This window comes from Protomyctophum bolini, assembly GCF_963924005.1.
Source record: "Protomyctophum bolini genome assembly, chromosome: 2".
Lineage (NCBI taxonomy): Eukaryota > Metazoa > Chordata > Actinopteri > Myctophiformes > Myctophidae > Protomyctophum > Protomyctophum bolini.
The window spans coordinates 27,185,286-27,207,446 of NC_137863.1; the positions used below are offsets into that span (position 1 = coordinate 27,185,286).

The following is a 22,161-nucleotide window of genomic DNA, read 5'->3' on the forward strand; positions in this document are numbered from 1 at the left end:
TCGCACAGGCGTTGTTTTTCTTGTTCACACTGCAATGTCAGTAAAAGTTGAAGACCATAGTTATTGCTGCATTTAAAGCATTTAAAATGTATTTAAACTTTATTTCATCCTCATTGACTCAAATTCCATTTGTCCCAAACATTATGGAGACTATTAGATTGTGCAGTAAAGTTTTGTTTGTACAAAAGCTGTGACCATAAGCAGTGTCCGCCCGTCGGAGGCCAGCGCTTCCTGTACAGTCTGTTATCATTTGTCTGTAGTCACATTTTAACTCGAGTGGAGAAATGATCTGTGTCAAGATGTTTCCCATTCTGCTGAAGTGTTACGGTGGGGAAGTTCAGTTGGTGAGAGATTAGGGAGGAGGAAGAGCAGAGCGATAGTAAGCAGGGATGAGGATATGTGTTGGACAGCTGCTCACACATAGTAATGCACTACTGTATCAAAAATCATGTCTTTTTTATTCTGTTGTAAAATTACTATGTTCCATCACACTAGTGATGGAGCTCAAGTACTGTACTTACTACAATTGTACAAAAGTACTTTTACGTGAGTACTTTTCAATATTTCTATTCCACTTTTAATCTCAGACAGGCAAATACTGTATACTTTTTACTCCACTACAGTTATTTGCCAGCTTGAGTTACTAGTTACTTTGCTAATTGAGATTATTAATACAAAAACTGGTAAATTATGATACCTGGCTATATTATATCATATCACGTCCCTGTCTATAATTTTTGTCATGTAGACAACATACTACTGTATACTTCTAAGGAGCATGGAGAAGAGGCATAAGTCTAAAGAGATCACAACTCTTGTGCCGTGCTTAGTAAAAAGTGTTAAAGAATCACTTCACCCACTGCTCATTATAAATGACACCATCTGTCTACTCACTCTGTGTCTCAGAGGATGGCTGTTGAAAGTTCAGAAACCTGTAACATCATCAACTGGGATTCAAAGCAATAGAAACTACACTTCCTTTGAAGTTTGTACGGTGAAATAAAAGCTATTGTTTTTGCATTTAATACAAAATAAAGTTTGAAATGTTGTTGGAACTTCCTACCGAGGTCGTCACTGGTAGGCAGGTTTCTGAATTGTCCCACGGCCTGCCTCTGAGACACAGACCTAATGGACAACAATAGTGTAATCTTTTAATGAGCATTAGTGAGGAGCAAAACATGAAGATACATTGAAAATGGATAAAGTGGTCCTTTAATTTAACTCTGAGAATGTACTATGTAACCAAATGGACCTGTAGGATCCACATGGCTACATTTGTAGAATTGCAAACAGATACATCAACAGTGAGGATTTTACTGTCGTGTATATAACTTTATTTTAAGCCATCATGCTTGGCTTGTGACCTACGTCAGGGTGATTTTGAAACGCATTACAAACTATATTAAAATAGTGTGTAAGCAATAAGCATTAACATTTTCTAAAACGTAAAAAACAAAATATGACAGACATCCAAGAATATACATACACCTGCAGTATCCACCAATGAGGAACCTATAGTACAGTACAGTACAGTACAGTACAGTACAGTACAGTACAGTACAGTACAGTACAGTACAGTACAGTACAGTACAGTACAGTACAGTACAGTACACAGTGGTAGGTTTGACATATGGTCATATGGCTGAAGTATACAGTACCACCCAAGAGAAGTACTATCATGGACCAAATAGGGTATCACCCATGTCCTTTATACAAATGCTGCCAGTCTGGGGAAAAGATTGACCTGAAGCCACAACCCATCTTTGTAGGCCTACAGTACATGCCCCATTGACAGATATGTATTATGTTTGTAGCCTATAATGGGTTTAATCAAGATGATGATGAAGACCACAAGTCGAAATGTGTTGGTCTAACAATAAAGATCTGTTATATCGCTGTCGGGCAGAAACCTCCTATACCTCCAATCATTCATTTATTCATTCATTAATTTATTCATTCATTCATTATGTTTGTAAATTAATGCTGTATTTGATCATACGACTATACTACAGTGTCACACAAAAGCATCAAAAGTAGCAGATCCACAAGCTCGAAACATGCAGAGCTTGTAGATCTGCTACTTTTGTACTTGAATCCTGAAAAGTAACAGTTTTTGACTATGAGGTTTCCACCCGACAGAGATGATATACTAATACTACACATGCTGCTGGAGTTTAGACCTCTCCCAAAGAAACACAATTTGCTTGCACAAAAATGGCACTTTTCAGATTCAGAGAATTTCAGACCCAGACTGACTGGTCTTCCTCCAGTGCAAGACAGCCTGCAGCTATATACGAACTGAGTCCAGTTTCTTGGGTTTCTTATCGCCAGAGTTAAGGAGGCGTGTCACTGTATGACAGCCTCCTGTTACCGTGGACTATCTGTGACATTTCCAGCTGCGTGGCCGTGGAAGTTGCAGTGGGAGAGTCCATTGGGCCCTGTGGGAGGGGTTTGCGGCTGAATGTGGCCGTAAGTCGTCTCCGGAACACCTTGCAGAGAAACATGTAGATGAGCGGGTCCAGACATACGTTGGTGGCCGAGAGCCACAACGTGGTCTCCTTGGCGATGTAGAGGGCGTTCTCTGCCCGGCAGTGGTTGTCACTGTTGCGGGTCTGCGTCAGCGTGTAGGGAACGCGGGCGAAGTGGAATGGGGCGAAGCAGACGAAAAACACTGCCACCACCACGAAGACCTTTGCTTTGGTCCTGCGACTGGCCGCTTTGGAGCTGCTCCGGGAGGCTTTGTATGACTCGTACACCTTCCTGCTGATGAAGGTGTAGCAGACCGCCATGAGAGCCAGCGTGCCCCAGAACACCACCTGCATGGACACAATGCATCAATGGAAAGCAACAACAAAAGCATTCACGTCACTGAGGTGCCAAGTTTGTTTGGAACATTGTTCTACTTCCACACTCACTCACTCACTGCATTCACCTCTGGTTAGTTGAGAGGAATACAAGAACGCTCAGTACAACAACCTGGTCTGAACCCGGTCAAATCTGGCAACCTCGGAACTAGGTATTTCTGGCCACTAGAACCTACTCGGCCGACTTAATATAAGAGTCTGTCCTCAACAAGCAGGCCGCATTGTCCAACTAAGTTCTGGTATGTATTCACCTTTTTCTTACAGCCCATAGTGCATTGCGTTTGTGTGTGCATAAGTTCCTCTTTCTCTTGCTGTGTTGCCAGTTTTGCAAGAGAAACAAGTGGCCAGGTCTATGAAAACAAGCACAAATGAAAATAGCTGATCTACAAGCTCACAGTGACACATTGTGAGGTTGTACATCCGTTATTTAAAAACACATTGAGAATCTGGGGTTCCTTGATGTGAAGAAATGTGGAAGCAAGCCCAAATAAGCAACTACTATACACTTTAGAATCAAGCCCAAAAAAAACATCAACCAGCAACTACCAATAATGTATTTGCAAGTGACTTTACAGAAAAAACAAGTCAAATGTTGCTTATAATAAGCAGACATGGCAACACGGCCTGAAGGAAGCAAAGCACAAGGAGCCCCAGTACCTTGGCGGGGAAAAACGTGGATACAGAGCATTCCGGTTACTGTGGGGGGGCAGTGGTGCACAAACTGTGGGGCAGGTACCAAACATTGGTCACATGAGATTATGGGTAATGGATTTGTGTAGGTCTACTGCAACAATAGAATTTAACTTAAAATTAAATTTAGAATAGAATAACCCTGCAATTACATGACCAGAAATAGCAGCTGTACAAGCTTGCGAGCTTGTAGATCATTTTCTCCATTACTTCAAAAGCAACAGTTTTGGACATACAAAAGGTTTCCACAACTATGAAAACAACGAGTCGACGTTACCTGACAGAAGTAGTTGAAGCCCTCATGCCAGAGCAGGCCCAGCTCGCTCTTCAGGGCCGTGCACTTCAGCTTGCCTCCGGAGGAGAGCTGCGGCGACTGGTTGCTCAGGATGGCGTTGGGCAACGCCAACAGCAGCATCACCACCCAGACGGTGGTGCTTAGCAGCTGACCGACCCGGACGTGCTGCAGCGAGCACTTCCCGAAGGGGCGGACTATCTTCAAGTAGCGGTCCAGGCTGATGAGGCCCAGCAGCAGGATGCTGATGTACATGGAGAGGTAGAAGAGGACGGCCGAGTAGCGGCAGTAGAAGGCCCGCAGGCGCCAGGAGCCCACGCCTGCGTCGCTCAGCACCCTGACAGGGATGGTCAGAGTCATCAGCATGTCTGCCACCACCTATACAAGGGAAAGAGCAGTATCATTATATTAGCAGTATCATTTATTTTTAAATCAAAGTTTCTTTATTAATTTTTCAAGTCACATACAGTATGAGTCAAAAGTATAGCATACAAAAATTGTTGAGATTTTTACCCCTCCCCCCCAGAGTTCCCGCTGCTTGAAAAGTGACTGGACTACGGTTACTAGTTGAGGTACCGTATAGGTGAACACCTACCTCAACTAGTGACCGTAGTCGACACTTTTTCCTTATTGGCTCACTCTCGGCTGTGTCTAAGCCAATGGGAGACTTACGGCCGATTCATACTCATTTTAGAGCCGAATAAAAGTCGGTTCGGCTCTGTAGAGCCTACAATGTGACGTCATTTGAGGTTCGGGGGGGCGGGTACCGTCCTAAAGTCGACTCTTCGGTGCTACTGAAAATAATGCTAAACTGCTGCCAAAATCTTTCCAATAAACATTCGCTTATTCCATACTGGTGTGATCTCTCCTTTGTTGAAATATATTCCCAGCACAATAAACGTCATTCTTAACTCACCACATTTTTCAGATAGACCACAAAGGTGGAGGTACTGGGGATGCTGAAGAAGATCCAGGCTGCCAGGCTGTTGAGGGCCAGGGCCACTATAAAGAGGACGCTGTACAGACAGGGGAACACCACCGCTGTCACACTGGTGTCTCGAATGCACTTCACAGAGTTATTGGATATGGTGCCGTTCATCTTCCCAACCTTGGAGGACCTCGAGAGAAGAAGGAAGTTCAGAGAGATGATGTAATGAAAACAAAACAAAGAGGAAATAGAGAGGAATGAATTCACTAAATTCTAAATACATGATAAATACATGTTTTCCAACTATAAAGAGTCATATAATTTTGTAGGCTGACTATCTTAATGCGTCTTGTGTATAGTTGCTGTATTTGCTTTGCATTTTAAATCAAAATGTAATAACACTGACTGACACCTTCTGGGATGGCCTACTTTAAAATAAATACGTACTGTACACTACATATATCATTGAAACACACTTTTAAATACATATAGGCCTACATTTTTACGTAACATTTACAAAATGTAAATAATATTCTAGACAAGGTGGTGCTACCTTTTTTGGGGCAGCATGCATGACCCTACCTAATACGCCCTTACCACCTCCCATACAATTCAAATATAGGCTACGTTTCTACCCAGAAAATGTGTTTGTGTTGACTGTTAGATATAATTATAGAGCACAAAACCAAGCAAGCAATAAACAAACAATTAAACAAACAAGCAAACAAACAAAACAAAACAACTCCTCAACGCCCCCTTCCAACATGCTTTTAGGACCCTCTGTCATTCTTGTCTCTGTGGGGTTGTACCGCCCCCGCTGACAGACACTAGAGTAGTAGACTATGGAACACCACAGACACCTGTTGCAGCCTTCCGATAATGGTTTGCTTGGTTTTACGGTCAATTAAATCTCAATACCAGAAAATGTAAACAATTAGGGCCTCAATTATCCATCTGTTATCAGTGAATTCTGGCTCAGTCACTATAACATGGCACCGTATTTGTTTAGTGTGCCAGCTTTACATTGAAAACCTTAACAGCTGCAAATAACATGCAGTGCAGAAGCAGGTGCCATGGTGACCAGGCCTACTCTCAACATATCGTCTCTTGGGTGTTTATATTCATGCTAATTAGGACAATTTTATATACATGCACATGCAGTATACATTGAGGTCTTATCTGTAAAATTCACAATTTAGCCTTACCTCTTAAAGTGTCCTTATCTTCTTTGGTTAATGGGACATGTGAAACTCCACAAGAGCAGAAGAATTCAACAGCAATATGCCTGAATAATGAAGAAGTGAAATATCCAATTCAGCTTTTTTTGTCACGATGGTAAATGCCTTTTAGTTTTACTTTGACTCTAATAACTACATCTCCTAATCCCAGCTTCCAAGAACAACTGGATCTCTGTGTGTGTGTGTGTGTGTGTGTGTGTGTGTGTGTGTGTGTGTGTGTGTGTGTGTGTGTGTGTGTGTGTGTGCGTGCGTGCGTGCGTGTGGTGTGCGTGTGCGTGTGCGTGTGCGCATGTGTGTGTTTAACACTTGTTTGATCCTCTTACAATGGGTGCTAATGTGTGGCTGTCTTGTCACAATCCCAATGAGTTTGCCAGTCTCCCTCTCGGTGAAAGACCCATTTCCATCTGAGCTTCCTGTTACAATTGTCCGCTGAGTGGTTTGTTCTGCACCATGCCACTGATGCCAGTCCGCCTCACTTGCGTCAGTCTCAGTAGTGGCTGCTGATAGTTTGAAACGCCAAACACCAAAGAAATGGGGACTCATTTCTCGCCTACATCTAGAGACCCCCACCACCACACTGCTCCTCCCACTGTTTCCGCTGTTCAATCCACACTGTAACATCAGCTGCAGGCAGCTACTGTAACCCTCCCAAATTGCAAGTCTACAAGTCTACAAGTTTGTGGTGGGTGAAACATATCATAATGGATTTCTCACAGAGATTTCTCATGAAAATATCGTGGTTGACATCCAAGAACAACTGTGTGTGTGTGTGTGTGTGTGTGTGTGTGTGTGTGTGTGTGTGTGTGTGTGTGTGTGTGTGCTCGCGTGCATGCATGCATACATTAAGCTTAAGTTATGAATGTGTGTGCAGACAAATGGTACGTGATTAGGGTCGGAGCACTTCCTTCCACTCAGTCAGAACTGATGGGACTTACTTGGCACACTTTATTCCCCTTTGTCCTGTTGTGACAAAAATAGTGTGTTCTAAGAACAACACCAGATAGGCCTATTTGCTTGGCTGTGGACCAGAAAGGTTGTTTGATGGTAGAAAGAAGTAGAAACTGACACGTGGATCTGTAATGTTTGTCAGCAAGTTTACAACCATACGTTAACATTGCCAAAGCAAAAGTGGAACAATCAAAACTAAATAATGCATGGAAAGGGAATAGAAATGATGTGTACACAGACATTACATTGCAACTCATGGAAATCTAACTTCTAATCATAAGAATTGTTGTCCATCCATCTTCAACTGCTTATCCATAGTCGGGTCACGGGGGCAACAGCTCCACCAGAGAGCTCCAGACTTCCCTCTCCATAGCAACATTAGTCCTCCTGGGGATCCCAAGGCGTTCCAAGGCCATCTGCACCTTGGTCTGCCCCGAGGTCTCCTCCAAGTTGGATCCGATGTGCATCGAGGACCTCCCTAGGGAGACACTCGAGAGGCATCCTAACCAGATGCCCAAACCACCTAAGCTGGCTCCTTTCCAGACGAAGAAGCAGCGTCTCTCTCGTGTTACTGAACTTCTCACCCTATATCTCTAAGGGAGATGACAGTCACCCGTCTGAGAAATCTCATATTGGCCGCATGTATTGGCGACCTTATTCTTTCGGTCATGACCCACACTTCATGACCATAATGTGAGAGTAGGAACGAAGATTGCTCGTCACAACAGTGCGGTACAGCGACTGCAATGCCTGCCGCTCCGATTCTCCGGCTGATCTCCTTCTCCATCCTCCCTTCACTCGTGAACAATACCCGAGATCCCGGGTGCGCACTCGGGATCACTTGGCAGATGTTGTGGTAGTGTGAATGATGCGTACCGTTCCCGGGAGCGGATCGCCCAACCGTCCCCGGGACTGCATGGGGGGGCGGGTCTCTGGACCGTTGAAGTGTATTCAGATACGGATCGTTCCAATGTGAATGCATGCGTGGGAAGTGGACAGTTTTTTTTTACATAATCTAGTCGACGAGCCAAGCGTCAAAATAAAAAAACACAGCCGCTGCACGACGTGTAACACCAGCGCATTTCTCTACGCCGCCCGTCTCCTGTTGAATCTGCAGCACCGCAGTACGCGCTGATCTTATTCTGTGGACTACACGTGGCTCTTGGGCTTTGCTTGGCATAGTATCCAAAGTAAAACAAAATAATAATAATGCTAAAGTAGAATTCATAGCAAACTAATATCAAACACTTACACGACACTGGAGCACAGAACTGACTGACTGCCAGTGTGGAGTCACAGACTGAGGGAGAGACAGAATGTCAGTATGGGCTGCATTTCCTGAGTCTTCAGCCACAAATGACATACCACAGGAGGTCATTTCACAGCAGTGGCAGTGTCACCATAGTGTGTCCCATGGTTGTCCTTCAACATCCACTCTATTACATTCCCATTCATCGAATGGTTCAGTTGTTTTCATTTTGCAGATTTTGCGGAATTTATTGGATCAACATTTGAAATCCAATAAAATAGATAATATATTATTTTTCTTGCAATTATAATTTTGCCATCTTGAAAGAAACAGTGGTCATATTCAGTTGTGAGGTAAAATTAAGCTTCTGGCCAATTCCAAAGTTCAGAAATGAAGGAATTCTGCATCATAAAAATAATTTGACACCGAGATCACCCATATCAGAAAGTCATACAAGTGACGGCTGCCATCTTGAATAATCTCAATGACCATTTTCAATTATCCAAAAGACATTTACCAAGTGCTAAGTATGGTAAATAAGTTTGAAATATCATATTATATCCATCACTCATAAGAAAACAGGACATTTTGTAAATTCATGGTGGCTGCATTTCCAAATCTTTTGTGAATGCCTTTAACTGTACTTTTATCTTGTCCACTGAATGATTGTTTTGGTTATCTGCTGCACTATCAGGTCTTAAAGGACAACTTTAGTTTTTTTCAACCAAGGTTCATGTTTTAGGTTGTTATTAGAGTAAGTAAAAGGTGTTAATTTTCTTTCATTTGCTGCTTTCTTTTGTTTTGGGGATTTTAGCTGTTTTTGACAGGGGGGCAGGGGCATTCGAGCATGGGGCTAAATATGTATTTTTTTACAAAATATTATGGCGATTCATTTTTTTATTATTTACTATAGTCCTAATAAACCCCAAGAAATTACATCTGACCACAAAAGATCACGGGATCTATTGAATGTGACAAACTGACATATTGAGCCTATACACACAGTATAAGCCTTCCCCCAGTAGGCTACCTTCACATTCAGTAGATCCTGTGATCTGCTGTGGCCAGATGTAATTTCCTGGGGTTTATTAGGACTATAGTAAATAATACAAAAATAAATCACCATAAAATGTTGTAAAAAAATACATATTTTGCCCCATGCTCGAATGCCCCTGTCAAAAAGAGCTAAAATCCCTAAAACGAAAGAAAGCAGCAAATGAAAAACAAAATAATTCCTTGGTGGTGGTGATATTCTTTAGATAAATCATCAGAGTACAGGAAGTAGGCCTACATTAGCCCAATGAGAGGTAAATGTTAATAATTTAGAAAGATAATTATTATTAATAGTTTAGTAATCATCAGTATATTTAGTAAGTTATAAAACAAGTGAACAATTCTCCATTATGTCCCAATCAACTCTATAAAAGTTCTGAAGCATCATAAAAGTGATAGTGACAGTTAGCAACAATGATACCTAGAATAGTCACATAAAGATGGTATTACCTGAAATAATGATGGAGCCAGACACAAGGATAGGACGAATTATGGTAATGAATTTAGTTTGATCTTAATTAAAAAAAAGTATTTCTCTTTTACAAGTCACAGGTCACAGCCTCAATATACAACTAGAAAATTCGCAATTTAAAAAAATTGCAGTGTGGTTGCCGCAGTGTCTTACATATGCCCCTCCCACTAATATTGCCAGCCAATTACAATTTCAAGTCACACGTTAGATCATGTGTAAGTAATTCGGAGGGGATTTAACCCCCAAAATTCATGTTTTTGCGACAAACGGTAAAGGGCCCCAGCACGAAAAGCTACTATACGGCCTGTTTTGAAGCCGAATATAGGCTACAAAAGATATTTTGACACTACTTTTCTTTCACTTAAAGGAGGAAACTGATGACAAAAAGATACAAAAAGAGAGAACTATGACTCATTTCGACTTCATGTTGACATATCCGTGGTGCAGTAGATCATATCATGCATGGAGATGCGGTCTGGTCCCATTTAGACCTGAAGACATTTCTGCAAATGTCAGTTTTCTGAAAAGCCTATGTTTCTATGTCAGTCATTCTTAAAGTTTTTCATGTCAAGGACCCCAAAAATATATGTAATTTAATTGAAAATATGAAAATATGTTGTTCCAGGGACCCCCCATGAAGCAAAGATTGAGTTTAAAACGATCGCTCTGACAGAATATATATAATATATTCAAAGATTTGCACCACATTTTCACGATTTTTCAAAAATAGCAGACCTACAAGCTCGTAGCGTGGCACTCGGTGCCTCGTTATGAGCTTGTAGATCTGCTATTTTTCAATAGCTAAAGTATAACAAACATCTTATAACACCAATATACTACAGTAATATGCTGAATAAACATACAATTTGATAGCATACAGTAGAATAGATCACCCAGGTTTTATGTTTTTTCAATCCCCACACGTGTGCGTGCGTCGTATCGATATCGCAATATTTGGCATAAATACAGAGATTTGAAATACGGAAGTTTACGGAATGTATTGTAGTCGATAGGGCTCGCGTGAGTACATAACCACGTGACCGGGCTGTTTTCTGCCCCCTCAATGTCGCAACTCTGTCTATACTCTATGGCTCTGTTGTAATCCAAACGTACTAGTGTGTGGGAATAGGGATAGGGTGGCCTGGCTGGGTGTATGAATTGACTACCGCGGCCTGAATGATTCAGCCCTGCTGTGAGATGATCTGGACAACAGATCTGTCAATATGAATTTGAGGATAACATTGACCACTTCTGTGTCTTAGTCATACTTAATTCTCTCTCCTTTCTCTTGTAATCTTTTTTGTCATCAGACAGACAGCTTGGTCATAATACTTCTCTCTTTGTTGACGTTTTGTTAACTCATCCTCCTGCCGTTAACCCAGTGGTGGAAAGTAAATAAGTACATTTACTCAAATACTGTACTTAAGTACAATTTTGAGGTATTTGTACTTTACTTGACTTGACTTATTCAAATTTCCAATACATTTACATCTACTCCACTACATCTCAGAGCCAACATTTGTACTTTTACTCCACTACAATTATTTGAAAACTTTAGTTACTAGTTACTTTGGAGATTTACATTTTGATTAGAAAAACATACATTACTGTAACCACTTCAACCCTATATACATTTCTACCATTTGAAAATAGCTGATCTACAAGCTCACGATGCGTCGCGATGAATTGTGTGCGACCTCTCTTTTCTATTCAAATATGAATAGGTTATGAAATCTGTGTAGTGACGGGCGTTCCCGCCCGTCACTACACCATTGGTTCTAGCCCTGGGTTCTAGCCCTGGAAAAGATCCTGGAGAAGTCAAATGTCCTCATTGATTTATTTCTCGTTGTGAGAACATTTCACAATAGCAAGATCACAAGTTCAAGAGCATGCGCACGCCGCACACACACACACAAACAAACAAACACACAATAAGACAAGATCAAGGTTTTTATTAGGACGGTGTGATGCCTTCTTCTTGGCTGCCTACTGTACATGCTACAGTACATACAGTACAGTATACACATTGAGACACAAGATTATTTGTTGCAGTGGTCCCAGTTGCAGCAGGAGACCATCAGACCCTGGGTGAGGCCCAGCTTCAGGCACTCCACCATCTGGTAGCAGGACTTGTGGAAGGTGTTTTCTGGAAAAGAGTTTTATAAATATTGTGACTAAACAATAAGTAGGTTATACAGTTTATTCCATACTACATTATTGGCCCCATTTCCTGAAAAGTAACAGAGTTCCAGCCCCACAGAAGCAATATAATAAATCCCACACATCCACACATTCACGCTTTCACGCACGCACGCACGCACGCACGGACATGCACAAACATTCAAGGCCTAAGGCTAAAACATGGCAGAATTGTGGCAGATGTCAAGTCATTTGTGACTCAAAGTCTGGCTGACAGAGGGACTCACCATAAGGGGCAGCCGCAGGGTAGGTGATCTTGGCGCAGGCGTTCATCTCGGGAGGGCAGGTCTCCACCGTCTCCACGCATTCTGCCGTGTCAGGCGCCTCCCGGACACAGTTGGCACACTGCAGGGCCTCACCTGGGAGAGAGAGAGAGAGAGAGAGAGAGAGAGAGAGAGAGAGAGAGAGAGAGAGAGAGAGAGAGAGAGAGAATGAAGTGTTTATAATTATATTTAGTGACTTATTCGACATCACAACTAGTTCACATGGTGGGTTATGCAAAGACCAAGGGCTACAGTATATCTTGCACCACCCCTTAACCCTTATCCTTACACTAATTTGCAATTTTTTACTATTTAAAAAAACCTTTTAAAATAGTTCAAATAGCCGATCTACAAGCTCCCAATTCCTCGATGTAGATCGGCTATAGTTGAACTATTTTAGAATGTTTTTCAAAATAGTAAAAAATACTATCCCTAAATACGTTTAGGGATGGGTGGCGCAAGATGGAGCCCCAGGTCTGTTTTCCAAAGAAAGTTATAAGAAAATCTCTTCACCATAGGTGACGGCCACCAGGAGAAGGACAGCGAAAACAAAAACCTTCATCTTGTCTTTTTCTTCTGACTTCTGCAGGGAAAAAGAAAACAACGTTTTGCACAGAATGAATAGGATAGTAAGGCTACATTAATCTCTCTCTCTCTCTCTCTCTCTCTCTCTCTCTCTTCAATAAAACACTGACTAAAATGTTTTAAGTAAACTGCAAACTTCTTACCTTCTGAACTTACGCAGGTGGCTGTGTGCCTGGTCTTCCTCTCCCCTTTACATTTATAGCTGACTGATGGATAAAGATCACTGCTGTGGGAAAGAGACCAGGTTGCATCAATGTTTGTACCTGCCATGGAATCAAGTAGCGGACCACATGGAGAGATATGGTGGGGAAAAACATCACCTTGGATTTCTAATCACACACACACACGCACACACACACACACACACACACACACACACACACACACACACACACACACACACACACACACACACACACACACACACACACACACACACACACACACACACACACACACACACACACACACACACACCAAAGAACAGATTTATCACTAGATGGAGACAGCTCTATATGTATCATTAATAGCCTACTACTTTATACTTATATGTGCAGCTATTGTTTATAATTTTTTAATAATAGATATGTGTTTCCACATAAAATACATAAACAGACATAAAGAATCATTAGATCCTTCTATCTAATGCATCACTCTATGGTAATCCCTGCTGAAGAGAGCCGAAAAGTGCAGAGTATAGCCTATGTACATTGTACAGTATGTACTGTATGTAGTTTTATGCTGTATGACTGGATACACATGATTACACATGATTAATTTGATCTTTATCCATCAGTCAGCTATAAATGTAAAGGGGAGAGGAAGACCAGGCACACAGCCACCTGCGTAAGTTCAGAAGGTAAGAAGTTTGCAGTTCACTTAAAACATTTTAGTTAGTGTTTCGTTGATTAGAGAGAGAATATAGGCCTATTCATTGTGCAAAACTGTTTTATTTTTTCCCTGCAGAAGTCAGAAGAAAAAGACAAGATGAAGGTTTTTGTTTTCGCTGTCCTTCTCCTGGTGGTCGTCACCTATGGTGAAGAGATTTTCTTAACTTAACACTTTTCATAATCCACCATCACCATGTACTTTACTTTTTTTTGTTTTTTTGTTTATTTTTACGGGACAGTGCATTATTAAAGGACATTATATGTAGGCCTAAATGCAACGTAAATATAGGCTACTGGATTTAGCAAAGATGCAAATTTTCATCCATGTGAACTAGTTGAGATCTCAAATATGTCAACTGTGAACAGAAATACAAACACTTAATTTCTCTCTCTCTCTCTCTCTCTCTCTCTCTCTAGGTGAAGCCCTGCAGTGTGCCAACTGTGTCCGTGAGGCGCCTGAGGCAGAATGTGTGGAGACGGTGGAGACCTGCAGCGCCCCTGAGATGAACGCCTGTGCCAAGATCACCTACCCTGCCCCTTATGGTGAGTCTCTCCCCATTGTATGAACAATGACTTGACATCTGCCACAATTCTGCCATGATTTTTAAATCAGTCTTAGTCCTTGCATGTTTGTACGTGGGTGTGAATGTGTGGAGTTTATTATATTGTTTCTGTGGGGCTGAACTATGTTAGCACATGAAAGTGCGTTGCCTTTATTGTTATAGTCATATATTTATACAACCCACAGTCACACTTAACCACTTTCAACCTGGCAGGTAGGCATGTCATCATACTGTAGGCATACACTTTCAGAATTGGTAAAAAATAGCAAAAACTGCAGATTTACAAGATCATGTGTGAACTTCATGAATCATCTCTCTCTCTCTCTCTCTCTCTCTCTCTCTCTCCACCTCTTTTTCCAGAAAACACCTTCCACAAGTCCTGCTACCAGATGGTGGAGTGCCTGAAGCTGGGCCTCACCCAGGGTCTGATGGTCTCCTGCTGTAACTGGGACCACTGCAACAAATAAGCTTGTGTCTCAGCTTTGTGTACTAGCATGTAGGCAGCCAGGACACATTTCACTTAGATTTTTGTCTTTTCCTTTTGGGGGGAGTGAAAACCATTGACTTGTTTGAATTGGTTGATGATGAGCAGCGGTGTAGGAAGTAATTAGGCTACTGAAATTAAAGGGAATACCATAACATAAATAAATATACTCTGAGACAAATAACAGTGCCCAATCTACAAAGTCATGACCAGTCATGTTAAATATTAAACATGAAACATTTTGTAAATGTTTGTAGAAAATCCCCTCCAACCCAGGTGGGAGGAACCAGACTGGGTATGTCAAATTCTCAACACACCTGAGTAGAATTAAGGCTCATTCATACTCTGGATTTTCGGTGGTGAGGTCACCACCGGAGCTGAAATAACATTGAGCGGTGGTGAGTAAAAACAGAGAGAAGGGCTGGTGGTTTTCTCTTCACCGCGGCTCGTGACGTCATGTTGTAGTTCGGTTGTCACTTCACCACCGAAAATCCAGTGAATGAGCCTTTAGTGAATCACACGCACCTGCAAAGATTGCCGGAAGCCTTGAAAAGGCATCTCACTGGGTACCCTTGTGAGAAGAAACATGAACAGATGATGATTTAGGCTCCTGCCTCCTACACATTCTTTCAACCACCCTCCTATGAGTTTTATCAGCCATCAGTCAGCTATAAAAGTAAAGGGGAGAGGAAGGCATACACACTTTCTCTATCTCTCGCTCTCTCTCTTTCTGCGGACCTGTTACCCACTAGAATACATAGTGTTGTTGTCCAAATACATGTTCATTATTGATGATGCTGCTGTTAGATACTACAGTAAATTAATCCTTAATCTTATCCTATTACGTTCTATTCTTTCTCTCAGTCTCATCTTCTGGTCACATGACGAATACACTTTATGAGCCCGTCACATGAGAATTACTTCAACTTCATTGACACTCAGCAACTTGTTACGTCTACACGGAGGGTCTCCTAAATAGGCTAAATTCACGGCAATTTGGTGTCATTTGAGGCAACATTTGCCTATGAGGTGTAATGGAGTAAAAGAACTTGAGTAGTTACTTTCCACCACATTGTTGATGAGTCATGTACCGTAGGTCAGCTGTAGTGGCATGGATGGAAACCCTCACAGCCACCACTGTAATGCTTCATTGTTTACAGTGATGTCATTACTTGTTACTTGTGTAAGCAGAGCGCGCAAGTACTGCGAATGTCTGGGTATATGCACGTATGTCGGTGTTGTCCACCGGGTCAATAAGTATGTATGTTGGTGTTATCCACCGGCCAATAAGTCAATAGTCATAATAGTCAATTAAGTCTTGAGTGCATTAATTCAGGAAAGACACCCGGCTTTGTTTATTCTGTTAGCTTTGTATGACTAGACAGTAGAGGTTTGTCAGCAAGGTTTAGCGTCAAAGAAGTTCAGGTTGTCCCACTGCAAAAGAGCAACAGAAGGTAAGGCAATGAAAGAGAGACAGGCAGAGAGAGGACTGGACTGTGGTACATGGGCCAACTGATTAACAGTGTTTAAAGTAGGCTATGATTTCCACAAATAAAAGGTCAAAGTCCAGCATGATTTTATTGGTTGTCGATTGCTAGCGGATCAGTGTTTGACAGAAGGCAAAACAACAGGAGAGCAGAAGAATGTTTTTACTGTAGAGTATAGGAGCGTGGACTTATGAAAATGGATTCATCCTCTGCTGTATCTGTGTGGTCCATGTGGCACTGGGCAGACATTCAGCTGCTGCTCATCTTCTTCATCGTCTTCTCAATATTAGGAGACTATTTCAAGAACCGTCGGACTGGTAGCTTCCCTCCGGGGCCCAGGATGTTGCCTCTCGTTGGGAACATATTCACTGTTGACTTTAGTAAGGCCCACACAAGTCTGACTGAGGTATTGAGAATCACATCAGCTGTGTACAGTTTAGTCATAATAATGCTTACCAAAATAATGCTCTCATGCTTGTATCTTAAGCTGGCTTTCATCCTGGCAAACATTTTGGGGGTGAGAAGAAATTAATGAATGGTTACTTTTGTCAAAACTCTTTGCAGTTGTCGGAGAAGTATGGTGATGTGTACAGCATGAGAATGGGCCAGAGCTGGACAGTGGTGTTGAATGGATTCAAGGTCATCAAAGAGGCGCTGGTAACCCAGGCAGACTGCGTGGCAGACAGGCCAATCCTCTATCTGGAGGGGGTGGACATAAGCAACAATAAAGGTGAGAGAACAAAACTACCTCGATTCATTCATTGATCTCCATTGATCTCCAAGATGGAGTACCGTGATTTTTGTACTGTTTTGTATATGTCTATGGAGTTATTAGTTAACATTACTATAATAGTCTTAGAATTCAAATTCAAATATGTCTTCCCTCTGTATTTTTGGTTTCTTCCTGAAAGCTGATAGCCTTGAGTCAAGGCCCAATCGAAAATACACCATTTTTGTGTCATCATAACGCTAACCCCACCCCAAACCACAGGTCATTATCATACAACACACACAGCTGTCGGTGAGGCTTAAAATACAAGACCAGGTTTGGGTTGTGTAGTTACCTTGCCATGATGCAACTCTAAATGTGGACAAGAAATCTAAAATAATTGCTCCGGTGATTAGAAATTGATAAATCTAAATATGCTGCTCATTGACTTACAGTACATTGTGCTGAAACAAAGTCACTATTTTATTACGTAAACAAACAAAGTTGATTCAGACAATATAGATCAGTGGTTCCCAAACTTTTTCATGTCAAGGACCCCAAAATTGACACTAATCAGCCCGCGGACCCCCATTTGATAAGATATGCCAGGGACACCAATAAGAGAAGATTTTTACGGCTCTAGCAGTGATTCTCAACCATTTCAATTTCAAGGACCCACAGTTTTACATGCATTAGTCTACGGGCCCCCATTTAATGACATTTCTAACTCTGGGACCCCCAATTTATATTGTAAAATCAATGTTAATTTAACTCTGAGAGTATACACATGGAACCAAATGGACTCTTGACTCTCTGAGTTACAGACCCATAACGGTCCATTTGGTTCCAAGCTATCATTATGCTGGGGACCCACTGGAACTCCCTCAAGGACCCTGGGGGTCCCTGGACCCCACTTTGGGAACCACTGATATATATATATTTTTTTATATAAATGTTAACTTCCTGTTGATTTTGCCATTTGTAGTGACGTAGTGCTGGGAAAAAAACCCGGACTGGAGCCGTGGATCCGGATCCAGATCTTCAAATCAACAGGAAGTTTTTAGATTTCTTGAGGGTTTGTGTAGCTAAGAAGCATTTCTCCACAGGTTTTGTGTTCTGCAGTGGACATATGTGGAAACAGCAGAGGCGTTTTGCTCTGTACACTCTCAAATACTTTGGAGCTGGCAGGAAATCCCTGGAACCAGCTGTCCTGGATGAATTCACACATTTAGCCACATATTTTTCTGAGCACCAAGGTAAAACACTGCACATTTCAATCAACACACAAACCCATGAATTACTTTGTTTCTGTCAATTACACGTGGGGTTTAACATGAGCTGAGTTCACAGGCAGACACTCACCCCAGCAAGTTCCTCGCTCGTGCATGACACTGTTCATGATAATTAGGGATGTCACGATCACGTTTATAGTAATAATATCAGGATATGGATAATATTGATAGCCTACTATATATGGATGTCCTGATCACGTTTTTTGCTCCCGATCCAATTCCGATCATTTGAAAATGAGGTGATTGGTCCCGATTTCCGATCACGTGATTGGATTGGAACAACCCTGATGATAATAGTAACAGCTCAAATTTATGTAGCACTTTTCACCCAAAATTGCTTTCCTTTGTTCAGGTAGACCCTTTCAGCCCCACTTCGCCTTCCAAAATGCTGCCTCCAACATGATCTGCTCCCTGGTGTTTGGCCATCGCTTTGAATACACTGATGAGAAGCTGATTAATTTGATGGCGAAGTTTGACCGTGCTTTTCAGTTACATGGCTCTATTTGGGCACAGGTAGCTTCCATATACATACTCAATACTCTCATAATTCATCATTTTATGTGTTTGATACACAGGACCTGCACATCTTTTAACAATAGGAAGTCTGAAAAAATGTAACTACTACTCAGTCGGCTGAAAGGTCATATTGTAATGATATGGTCTATATGCATGTACATCATGTGTATGTGATTATACATGTACATAATATGTATATGCACATGTACATATTATGTACATGTGCATGTGCATGTGCATGTGCATGTGCATGTGCATGTGCATGTGCATGTGCATGTGCATGTGCATGTGTATGTCACGTCGTTTCAAAAGTTGTCCACCAAAGGTTGCTGAACTCAACTATGCTCACTTCTAGGTTGGCGCGTTGAGAATTAATTATCAATATCCAATGACACTTAAATTAATGGAATTGTCCACAATTCTGCAGCTGTACAACTCCTTTCCTACACTGATGAGGCATTTGCCAGGGCCACATAAGGCCTTACTGCGCATCTGGGATGAAGTGAAGGACTTCATAAGAGATGAGATTAAAGAGCACAAAAAGAACTGCGATCCCATGAATCCCAGAGACTACATCGACTCCTACCTGACTGAGATTCATAAGGTGAGTATAACACCTGACATGTCAAATTAACCCGAACCTAAAGGGTATGTCCTCTGACAAACAAAGTTTTGTGTTGACCCAGGAGCAATACTTGTAAACATGAAACCATAGAAGAACTTCAATGTCCCATCAATGTGAACTGTGATTTGACTTTCCTTAGAGTGAAGGGGATGTGGACTCAACTTTTGATGAGGAGAACTTGGTGATGTGTTGTTTAAATCTGTTCTCGGCTGGCACTGAAACCACATCGACCACCCTGCGCTGGAGCCTCCTCTACATGACCAAGTACCCTGAGATTCAGGGTAGAATCATAGAGTCCTTATTAGTAGTAGTTTATGCCAGTGACTTCGTATAGTTGGTTATAGATCTTATCTGCTTTTTTCAAATAGCCGATGTATACGGTTAAAGTGGTTAAAAATATATTCCATTCTATATTAACTCCTTTTGCTGGGCACACTTTGAGAACCACCGGTTTATGCACAATGTGTCATTTCAGAAAGCATACAGCATACAATAATAACAGATCTAAAAGATCACACGTCTCACAATAGCACTCAGAAAGTGCAGACAAGGAGAGAGAGAGAGTGGAAACACATGAGACATGATGGGAAGAGTTCACACTACAACAAGATAATGGTGAACGATTTACTGTAGTTATCATTATAGTGATAGTGCTCATTGTGAATGGCCTTTAAGCTGAACAGGATTTACGCCAAGATTTAGGACAGTATAGGAAATTAGCCGGCCAAGCAACATTACTAAAAAAAGGTAAACGTAATGTGTTAATAGTCAGAAGTTAAAAATTAATTTACCCACAGAGCAGAGCAAAGTATATCCGCCCTTCACAGTCCTGTTCTACAAATCATGTAATTATTTCTTATACCCCATCACCCCCTGGCTGTTGCACAGAAAAGGTCCAGGCAGAGATAGACAGAGTGATTGGACGGTCCAGACTGCCCTCCATGGCAGACCAGACTGGTCTACCCTACACTGACGCTGTCATCCACGAGATCCAAAGGATGGCAAACATAGTTCCCCTAAGCTTGCCTCATATGACCACCAGGGACGTCCAGTTGGGAGGCTACACTGTTCCAAAGGTCTCTTTCTCAAAACAATGCAATAAATTCAGCTCTGTGCACACCTGTAGTCCTAGAGGTTTCCACAAGGTGGCAGTATAGCCGCTTCTTGTTCCAGTTCAGTGTCCCATAGTTTAATTTAGCTTGGCAGCAGATTTGAACAGGAAACACAAATGACATCTTTGTGTTTCATTCAAATCGACAGGCAAGCCATTAAAATTAAGCTATATGGGAAAATGAACCAGAACATCTTCTGAAAACCCGCCCCGGGGCCACAGTTATGCACACTGAACTGTGAGATTTCACACAGGTTCTTGTAACCATAAACCATATCAAATAATTCTGTACAAAACAGTTACTTTAATAACAGTTTTACACCGATGCTGAGCTGCTTTCTAATTACTTTTTAATCCCCAATGAACAGGGTGTGACAATAATCCCCAATTTGACTTCAGTGCTGTTTGACACGCATGAATGGGACACGCCCTTCACGTTCAATCCGGGACACTTCCTGAGTGAGGACGGCAGGTTTGTGAGACAAGCAGCCTTCCTCCCGTTCTCTGCCGGTAAGGAGCATCAAAACACCAACACCACCACCTTCGAAGTCAGTGTTTTTTTAACCAGTGGTCCTTGAGGGGGTTCCAGGTGGTCCCCAGCTAAATGATGGGGATCCTTATTAGATCTTGACCCTTACGATCCATTTGGTTTTATTTTATTTCAAGAGTTAAATTATTGTTATACATCTGCATGCACTACTTAATTAATTTACAAATCTACACGATTAGAGAACGTATAGAATAATTGTTATTTTGTTCAACGCCTGTTGTTTCATACTTCATCATACAGCATGGAAAATAACGACAACAAAATATAAAAATATAAAGTCTTTGGTCTGAGAGGCTAAATCTCAAGTAGCCTATAGTGCCTCAGACCCATATTTCCTATTACTGATTGACCGTGAATTCCACCACACTATACCCACAGCAAAGGAAACATGTTCTCCCACAACATTATTGTTTTGCAGGTAAACGAGTGTGCCTGGGAGAGAACCTGGCCAGGATGGAGCTGTTCCTGTTCTTCACATCCCTCATGCAGAGGTTCACCTTCTCCATGCCCGCTGGTGTGAAACCCACGCTGGAACCTCACTTTGGGATCACCCTGGCACCGGTCCACTATGACATCTGTGCCACCCTACGTCACGACGAGTGATTCCATGCAATGGAAAGGCACAATTAGCCTTAAACATATACATGTCCTAGATTTTCAGAAACGTTCAAAACAATTCCCTTTTTTATTATTTTAAAAACATACTGCAGTATAGCCAACAAGGTCACAACGCGTAGCCTGCAGACCTGCTATATTTTCACTATACTTCTGTGTGGCTGTTGTATGATGAAGTACGGCATTATTTTATGAAAAAAACTTAATGTTTTGAGGTTTCTACTCTGTCACTCACACACACACACACACACACACACACACACACCCACACAGTGTATGATGCAATCGTCTAAGTAAAGTAAATTAACTTGTTATAATGAAACATAATTATTGTGAGTCTTCTTAACATTATTGATTGGTATATATTGTGTGTTTAATACCGGATATGTCCGATTGAGTTTGTAGATCAAACAGGTTTGTCCTGTGAGAAGACACAATGTGTTTTCTTTCTTAAAGAATATTGTTTCCTATATTCAGCTTTATTTAGAATAGATGGTGTGTAGAGCAAGAGCAGATTCTCAACATGTGGGCCACTAAG

General features: G+C 41.6%; 2 protein-coding genes across 4 annotated transcripts; one reads left to right on the forward strand and one right to left on the reverse strand.

Moving 5' to 3' along the window:
• Positions 1 to 1,623: 1,623 nt before the first annotated feature.
• LOC308328150 (P2Y purinoceptor 13-like) lies at positions 1,624 to 9,795 on the reverse strand. 3 transcript variants are annotated; one of them, XM_080781875.1, is made up of 5 exons: positions 9,713 to 9,795; positions 5,980 to 6,059; positions 4,763 to 4,964; positions 3,832 to 4,224; positions 1,624 to 2,816 (listed from the first exon to the last, which is right to left on the reverse strand). In XM_080781875.1, the coding sequence occupies exons 3-5, from the start codon at positions 4,943 to 4,945 to the stop codon at positions 2,334 to 2,336; spliced, it is 1,059 nt and encodes a 352-aa protein (XP_080638001.1). In that variant the 5' UTR covers positions 4,946 to 4,964; positions 5,980 to 6,059; positions 9,713 to 9,795; the 3' UTR covers positions 1,624 to 2,333. The 3 variants fall into 3 exon arrangements, with proteins under 3 accessions (XP_080638001.1, XP_080638002.1, XP_080638000.1); XM_080781876.1 differs by lacking the exon at positions 9,713 to 9,795 and adding an exon at positions 6,336 to 6,467 and having other exon boundaries at positions 4,763 to 4,954; XM_080781874.1 differs by lacking the exon at positions 9,713 to 9,795 and adding an exon at positions 6,336 to 6,467.
• A 3,973-nt stretch (positions 9,796 to 13,768) lies between these two features.
• Positions 13,769 to 21,611, forward strand: LOC308333581 (cytochrome P450 2J6-like; the record flags this gene model as incomplete). The annotated part of the gene is made up of 12 exons (XM_080790040.1): positions 13,769 to 13,817; positions 14,089 to 14,214; positions 14,595 to 14,675; positions 16,451 to 16,611; positions 16,770 to 16,935; positions 18,021 to 18,170; positions 18,559 to 18,719; positions 19,150 to 19,326; positions 19,487 to 19,628; positions 20,236 to 20,423; positions 20,827 to 20,968; positions 21,427 to 21,611. The coding sequence occupies 12 exons, from the start codon at positions 13,769 to 13,771 to the stop codon at positions 21,609 to 21,611; spliced, it is 1,728 nt and encodes a 575-aa protein (XP_080646166.1).
• Positions 21,612 to 22,161: the final 550 nt, after the last annotated feature.